This window comes from Haliotis asinina, chromosome 10 (assembly GCF_037392515.1).
Source record: "Haliotis asinina isolate JCU_RB_2024 chromosome 10, JCU_Hal_asi_v2, whole genome shotgun sequence".
NCBI classification, from domain to species: Eukaryota; Metazoa; Mollusca; class Gastropoda; order Lepetellida; family Haliotidae; genus Haliotis; species Haliotis asinina.
In genome coordinates, this window is record NC_090289.1 from 44,904,053 (window position 1) to 44,913,073 (window position 9,021).

At 39.8% G+C, this 9,021-nt stretch overlaps 1 protein-coding gene across 1 annotated transcript; it reads left to right on the forward strand.

Annotated features, from left to right (window-relative positions):
- Positions 1–1,948: 1,948 nt before the first annotated feature.
- On the forward strand, positions 1,949–8,611 carry LOC137299028 (kielin/chordin-like protein). Its single transcript, XM_067831500.1, has 2 exons — positions 1,949–2,504; positions 7,406–8,611. Exons 1-2 carry the CDS (start codon positions 2,036–2,038, stop codon positions 7,558–7,560), a joined length of 624 nt encoding a protein of 207 aa, XP_067687601.1. The 5' UTR covers positions 1,949–2,035; the 3' UTR covers positions 7,561–8,611.
- Positions 8,612–9,021: the final 410 nt, after the last annotated feature.

The window sequence follows — 9,021 nt, forward strand, 5'->3', positions numbered from 1 at the left end:
CTGTGACAACCAGGCGCAATTTGGAACCAGAACTAGTTCTGCAATATACGCTTGTCGCCGGAAATCTGGTACCGGAAGTAAGCTGGACCCTGTCTCGCTAGTCACCTTCCCCGTCAACCCTACCCTCCTATCCAACATATACGCCTTACCTTGACCTTTGCACGACCTCCCTAAGTAAGTGCAGCACTCCTAAACGCGACGTAATTAAATCATGCGCTCACTGCTATGTGAGCCCCTTTATACATGACGATTATGGTGTAAGCTACCTGTACAGCCCCAGACCTCAAAGCGCTTAAAGCAGCCGCGCCGATATAAACGCGTTTCTCACCTGTATCTGAACCAAATAGGGTGTCCTTATAGATAAACCCTTGGCTCGCCTCGTCGCAGTTCCGGAATCGATTCCTCACGTGCGTACTAAGTGAGAGGCCCATTTTAGGTGCTCCCCGCTGTGATACTGCTGGAATAATGCTTTCTGCGGCGTAAAACAATACTCTTTCACTCGGAGAGAATGCCATCGAACATGCACATTCCTCGTGCCCTTTGTGCTATATTGGTACACTTACAAAGCGGTAAAACTTGTTCAACAACAAACAACACACAAGGCAAATGTATTTACTCATAGCAAGTACACCAGTTTATTTGTACGCATTGTTTACTGTAACGCATTGATTGTATTTTTACGTGTTATTCTGTATGTTCAGACTGAGTAACACTAGCGTATGTTAGAGTATAAACTTGACTTTGTTGTCAATTCAACATTACGTTTTCTTCAACTCAGGACGGTCATTAAAGACCACACCAACTCATAAACTTTCAAATTGTGTAAATCTTCGTATTAAATAAAGGGCGGTAGAGTAGCCTATGGGTTAAACCGTGCGCTCATAATTCCGAAATCCTGGGTTCGATTCCCCACATGGATACAATGTGAGAAACCCACTTCTGGTGTCCTCCGCCTTGAATAGTGCTTGAATATTGCTAAAAGAGGAGTAAAACTATGTTATAATCTAAATGACATTCTAAATGACACTTTATTTGTAATATCAAACAAAACAAACATGTTCTTAACTTCTTTGAGTGGCAAAAGAGTGGTGTACAAGCCTGAAAGTACAGTAAAGATACAGTTTATTATGTCATAAAGTTTGTCAACAATGAAAGACGTCTGGGTGCAGTTTAAATACAAACAAACCGTTACGTGTAAAGAGATGGGCGTTTAACAATGACATTATGCTTTGCCTTTGTACTAGCCATGCAGCAGTCAGGAGAAATACGTCACATATTTTCGACGTATTGTTTGAAATCCACCTGTGGATAAAAGAAAATATTCACATTGTATGTCTGGCGATTGTCTTAATACGGAAACTCCCCAGAACTAATGAATCGCCTATAATCAAGTTTTACTCTGAGAATGCAACGCTTATCAGTAATCCATGTCCCATGCAGCATTTACCTCCCTTGATCTAGAACGATCTAAACACTTCATAGCGTAATTTACTCAGGTTGTTGCTGCGCCGACGTTGAGGAGTGTGTGACTTTTTCCAGAGCAGTTATATCCCCTGATCAACACCGATCTGAACACTTCTATGAGTGACTTACATAGGTTAACGTTGAGCCGCTGTTGAAGAGGGTGTCTGACTTTTTCAATGTTTGGCAAAACCTGTTTTGTCGATTATGTGGTACGGGCCTGCACGGTAGGCTGCCTGTGGTAAAGGGATCAGAGACTGCGGAACTGGGACAAAGACCAGAGAGCATGATATATACACCACGTACGTGTTGTAGCGACATGTGAGATTACTAACATGCTGGTGTGAATCTATACCAAAACATTCTTTTATATCGTTTCCAAAATATACCGTTACATTCTTCAGGGTATCCTAAAGTGTGCAATTCTAAGGACGGAGTCTGCGACAGAATAACCATGGATTCGAAATCTTTTGTTTGTTAACACTGTGTAAAGTGTGTGGGATATACAGGACACACACCTCGACAGAGATAAGCAACGTTATTGTTTGTACTTCATTTTAAGTGAGACTCAATCATGTTTTCCTATCAGCATTTTGTGACTCCTCTGGTTTTGATATCCATAGCATCGACGATGATTTATACTGACGGATCAACGGAGATGGTTAAAGCGACCACCTGTCAATACCGGAATGTGACTTACTCTGCGAAGCAGACATTTAAACCAGACCCATGTACCTTCTGCAAGTGTCCCCGGGGTGGAGGAGAAGCCAGATGCGCCATTATGGATTGTAAGTGGGAACCCCATTGCCTCCAGTTCGCCACTGACTCTGGCGTTTGTTGTCCCACCTGTCTCCAATATGGATGTCTGCACAGTGATGGGAAGGTTTACGAGGTGGGGTCAGTAGTGTCCAGCAGTAACTGCTCAAAGTGCTATTGTCCGGAGTCCGGAGGGCGGACTGTCTGCGAGGTGACGCAGTGTCCGAGGCCCCGATGTGTCGACCATGTCGTCAGAGAGGGCACCTGTTGTCCAGCATGTCCAAACGGTATGTATAACAAGCCGAAATTAATATAACCAACTGCAACAGGCAGTTTCCTAATGTTTTCATTTTAAATAAGTGAGTAAGTTGGGTTTAAGGCCGTTTTTACACATATCAAAGAAATATCACGACTTGGAGTAAGATTTGCGTTACACCATTGCAGAAAACACGGGATTCAATATAAACCCATGACTGGATTTTGCTTGTTTTGTTTATTGTTTAACGCCGCACTCAGCACTATGCCACAAATATAGAGCCGGTCTGTACATAATCGAGTCCGGACCAGTAAATCCAAAGATCAACAGCATAAGCATCGATCTATCCAACTGGCATACAATGATATGTGTCAACCGCAACAAGCCTGACAACCCAAGCCCATTATTCTTCCAACAAGCACGGGATGCTGAAGATCAGTTCTAACCCCGATCTTCACGGGTCATCTGGTATGGCCCTTGGTCCTTTATCTAACCGAATGAGTGCATTCTCCTTTGAGCTTGATACTATTTTCGCTCATAGTTTCAATGTACAATGTTGTCTGTGTTAGCACCAGAAGTTCTTGTATATTGAGATTAAGAACCATAAAATATCCAATCCATTAACTATCTGTACAGCCATTCTGACTCGGATAGTTCATTATCGTTAGCTTTCTGAGGCAAACGATCAAAGAAATGTTAATTTACACCAAAGCAGAAAATGTTCAAGCTATAACGCTTCTTTTAGCATCATGTGATTATAACTTTCGAAGTTTTTTTATGGCGCGTGAAACCTACACGTGTCATACTGACAGTGTAGACTCATCTCTTCAGAGCTTAAACAAATGATTTATTAGTAAATGACATTTGAAATGCCGCTTTATAAACAATATATGGAAATATTTCCTTGATCTAAATGTCGTTCAAACTCCAGCTACCTCTAGAAAGGTCAGATAGCAGGATGTGTTTAAAATGCACCGCTTGTTTGTGAATTTTGCCGACGGTCGCCACGACATCCCAGCGCCCGATATAAAAAAACTTTAACATGACAGAAACTGGAAACCCCCAGTAATAAAACAGCGTGTGAAGTTTGTTTAAGCATCATATAGCAATGCTGTTTGCAAACACTGTTACCAGACATGCATGTCTTTTAAATCAATGTCGCTTTGACACGGACTGTCGCATTTTAAACAGATTTATTTTATTTTGTGAAAGGCTTCTTGACGACCGGGCTTCCTGTCGGCCCACAACGACAGCCTGTTTTAAGATATAGTCAACCGGTTACAGAAATGAAGATTAAATGTTCGTTTAATTTGTGTATTGACTGTTCGCTCGCTTCAATTTAAATTGAGCGTTACTAAGGATATGAACGTTTTTAAAGTTTATAGAAGGTTTATAGACCCCTGTAATAAAATACCTCATACCCTGCTTGGCTAAAAGAATTTTTGTTTTCTTTACTAAGAAATGTACTGTTTGTCGTGTCTATAAACCTTGAGGGTTATTTCGCCATTGAAGCGTTTGGCTGAACTGAACTGCATTTCAGTTAAATCAAGGCATGTATACTTAAACTGGGAGGAAATCCCGGAGTAATCTCAGACATTGATCAGAAACGTTGTGACATACATTAAAGAAAGCTGTCATAATATTTGCCTTTTACTAGCATATCAACTTCTAAATGCCTCCAAGAACTTCACCGGGAACATATTATAACTGTTACATAATATGAGCCAACCGGGATTGGAACACTAGAGTTTGCTGTGCCTAAAGGGGGCAACTCGATACCAACCGTGAGCCTTTCTTTTATTATTATTTCTTTCTTTATTCTTTATTGTTCATCATATAATCATCACTACATGACTTGCATAGTTTATCCAGACACACACTACATTACAGCTTGTTACCAGACACGTCATCTCCGATGTGACGTCATGTCTTTCAGTAATGAAAACAAAATTAAAACGGAATGCCTCATGACAGTAACGTGCGGTTTGGAAGCCACGCTCCTTTTGCTTTGTGTCCGTTTAAATAAGTTTGATTCTAGACGTAACCGTGATTGCCAGTGTTTGCCCTCAACCATAAAATTTTGTGGGTCCAGACTCCTGAGCACAATGTAAACGCCCTATATTTAAATAATACTCTTAATTATTGGGGATGAAAAAACTGTTGGCCATAAAGACCTGCAGAAGAGAAACGCTGACTTCTGACGTAAGGACCGGCGATAATTTCGAACGTTGGTGATTGCACAATTTTAAGAGCACGACATGAAATATATGTACAAGGCAAGGTCGTCCTGACATGGGCTGTTATTGGCTTCCTTCAGAATAATCTGTCTTACCGAGCACTATATCTGGTGTTATCAGATTTATGTATCCGATAACGATGTTTGGTTATATACAGCGATGAACTTGAGTAAAAGTGGATTACCTGCGCTGCCGTAATTCAAATTGACAGGATACTCAAAACATTGACTGCAAATACGCTACTCTGACACCCAGGTCCATGAGACAGACATGTTTTGTCATATAACTGTATGCTACATTATGCATCTACAAATCGGAATTGACGCTCGAAATCAAACGAAATCAAAAGGTGAAATAAAATGTAAAAAAGTTAACTTTACATCAATCCGATATTGGGTAATAATTTGTGCCGACTTTAACAGATGCGTCATCCATTCGTATTTATAATGTAAATGTAAGATAAAACAACGCTGTGCACGTTGAAATCCCTGAAACTCCTAACGGGGTTTTATGGAAGGCCTGTGGGCATATGTTGAGTCTGCCATGGCGTTGTCTCATGAGCAATACTCCTTTCAGCGTCATGCCAACAGCGAATGATCGACCATGGCAAAAGACCTAGATTGTATTTGGTGGCTAGATATTCTACAGTTGGAAACAAATATATTATTTTAATAAGACTATCTTCCTGAATGTATTCTTATAAATGATGTCTCCTAATAATTTGGATCTATTTTATATCCCCCATGCCCCTGCCTCCTTACTCCACACTCTAATACGAATAAAATATGGTCATTAAAACATTCTTCTGAACTCACAGCTTAAACCTATCAAGAAGGGATGTTTCATGCATAAATGTATTGGACAATGTCGAAAACAAAGTCTATAACTATTTATGTGCTTGTTTTCTGTTTAATCAAGGTGAGGGTTTGTTGTCTTTTATTCATATACATCGGCATATTTATATATTCAGTCAAGCGTAACTAAAAGACCCACTCAGGCTAGACTTTTGGGGAGTACTAGGTATTGCACATATAGTAATACCAGAAATTATTGAGAATTTGGGGATAAATTTCTAGTATAAACAACCTTGACCAGCTATCAAGAGCTTGGTTTCACTGAAGAGAGACAACTCCGTTAATCTTTTTTTCATTAGTGTGTGAGGTTATCTCCCTTTGTTTACTTGCTAGCAGCCGACAATTTCAGTACTATGGATGATTTAGGGAAGAGGAAGTTGATTTTAGGGTATTATAACAAGGACATCAGATCAGCTAAGTGATTTCAAATAGAACAGGCATTCCTTTGAACACTTTTGAAAAATATTGCAAATGGATATGGCACTTAGCACCTGGGATGCACAGGTAGGCCCAGAAAATTGACAGGCGGTGACAGGAGGCGGCTTGGCATTCTTGTTTCTAAAACTTAACGAAGTCTGGATATGATTGATAGAACAACTAAGCAGCAGTGTATGTCTGTAAGGAGACAATTAGAACTGAACTGCATGCACTAGGTTGGCAGGAAAGTCGAGGAATTCCACCACCGATCATGAGACCTGAAGAAAAGGAGCAAAGTTTGAACTGGTGCTTACAGTATAGAAATTTTGACTGGGACAATGTGATTTTCTCAGATGAAATGTCTGTGTACCTTCTTTTGCTTGGAACTGTCCTTCTTGTGAGACACTGTGCCCAATATTCGGACACCACAGTTTTCTTTTCAGCGCGCTTTGGTTTATCATGTATCATTTTGCATTGTAGACATGCGATAATTCCGACACCTGTTGGCCGTGCGCACTTTTACCAAGAGCTGCTTGCGAAACAGCGATCAAATGTGTGTTAACCGAATACCGCTTGTGACGTGATCCGTGGCGCATTCAGTGGTGTTCATGTGTAATACTGTACATAAATCGTCTTAATTACTGTGGGAAAACAGGCATCGATATACCACACCATAGCCGCGAAGTGCACTTATAATTTATTTTTTGTTTTCATTGATAGTGGAAGGAAAGAAACACAAACGTGAAATGAAACGTATGCGACTTGAAGTAATGTATGTTATATCTTTGAAGAATCAAAACTAAATTATGAAGCTTTACAATGTATCATTTGATTAAGTTAATTGTTTCTTCTATATCCTTAAAACTAGAACGAGACCTCTCTAACGCAGTTATATCCTCATACAAATATTGTACACCTGCTTTAAGTAAGATCAGCATATATCTCTTAACCAACAAACCAAAAACTATATTGTGCCAAGACAAATATAACAAATTAGAAACACACCTGTCTGTATTTATATGCTATTTAGTGCTATTTATATGATAGAGTCCCAAACAAAATAATATGGCATGGTGGTTCTTTCCAACAACTTTCGATCGATTGTTTTACCATATTTGAGATGGTAATCAATTGGGCAAGAAAAATACACATGCAAACTGGATTTGACTTTTGACTTACAAACCTTTATCAAAACCCAAACAAACAAGTTTAACACAACAACGCTTAGGGTCAAACCGCGATATCCCTGTTGTATACCTCATCGTCTAATAACTATTTCTTGCCTTTGTTAAAATTTTCAGACCCCATCTAACATGATTGTTTAGTTTGTTTCTCTCAGGTTTTTTCAGTCCTTTACCTTGTAATTATAACTCAACATACAGTATTTGGCCTTAGGTCTTAATATATTTTCCTTCTTCCTCTAGGTCATAACTGTCAGTACAAAGGACACATCATCCCAGCAAACAAGATACTGGACATCGACCATCGTCGTTGTCGTTGCAAGCGTCTGAGGTTGGCAAGGGGGACGTCGTTGTTTGCCAGTTGTCGAAAGAAGCACTACTGGCGAGAGAAACATTAACAGAAGTACCCACACAATTGTAAATGTAGCTCATATTAATGTGTGAACTTAATATCCTGCCACGCACAACGCATTACATCCAAGGGGCATGTCCACAAAGTGACGTTAATTATAAGACCGTATTAAGAGCGATATTTGAATGTAGACTAACGTCAGGTGTGCAGTTTGCTTTACACCCTGGTATAATCACATGTATGTCATGTGAGTGTCAGTCATATATATCCAACTAGATTAGCGACGGCGAAGTGATCTACACATTACGTAATCACATCTGACGTCAACCAGCATTTAGGGCTGACATGCAGGAATGTCTGTCTCCCTTCTGTCTGACTGGTATGCGCTTATTTCACATGATCACATGATATTTAATTGATGGACATAGTAACGTTCCTTGCTTTATGTCATAACTTAGATAATCACATTCCTGTGACCTACAACACTGTAATTCGCATAAGCCTGATCACGTGTTATAACATGCAAATGGATACTGTATACAGTTGAATGTCCCGTGTCTAAAATCTTTCGGGGCTGCTTTGTCGCTACGAGATATCCGAACATTCGAGATAACGAATCATCAGACTCAGGCTGTTCTGTAGCTGCAAAGCATTCGCGATAGCGAACACAAGAAATGAGTATGCGATGATAAACCGAAATCTGTTTAATCGACACGTACAAAGAACAGTTGTGACACATTTTGTATAGAATACATTTACCATATTACACATAACAGTGATCTCGATAAGTCGGTCCACTTGACGCAAACAACAAAATGCCAATCCACCTTCAGAAAAGGTGATTCATGTTTTAATCCGAAATGTAATTTAGTAATGAAATATAACTATTTCTAGAGTATATATACTAGTAGTAAGATAATTTTTAACATCGATATGTTATCGACTTAAATTAAAACATGCGTCATGCATTAATGTCTTCCGTATTTATTTGCGAATGTTTAGTATCCATCACCATTTTGTACGTAGAATACAATTAGTTTGTGTGGATATAGGTAAACTGCATTATGCAGACAAATAATAAACCATCGACCTTTGCATGTAGTCTGTATGAGTTTTGGGTGTTAGTTGCAAGTTTTCATTCGGTCGATGAGATAGCTCAGTGGTTAAAGTGCTCACTCCCCAGACCGAAGACATGGGTTCGATTGCCAAACTCGTGACAGTGTATGATCCCCTTTTCTTGCGTGCTTTGATGTGATATTGTTTGAATATTGCTAACGCGGCGAAAACTCGTACTCACTCACTCACTCACTCAAAGTCCATATTACAATGTGTGGTTTGTGACCAGTTTTCCCTTGTAATGCGGTTCCCCCAACGTGGTGAACGTGCATCTCAACATGCACCACGTTAACCTTCCCGCCCACACGCTCTCGTATGATTGAAAACCTGTTTCAAGCGGCGTTCTAGGATGTTAAAATTCGAGGTGACACGAACATAGAACTAAGGAGGC

Coding starts and splice junctions, on each gene's coding strand:
- LOC137299028 (XM_067831500.1), top strand. CDS start 2,036: ATGTTTTCCTATCAGCATTTTGTGACTCCTCTGGTTTTGATATCCATA. Junction 2,505..7,405: donor TTGTCCAGCATGTCCAAACG/GTATGTATAACA, acceptor TTCTTCCTCTAG/GTCATAACTGTCAGTACAAA.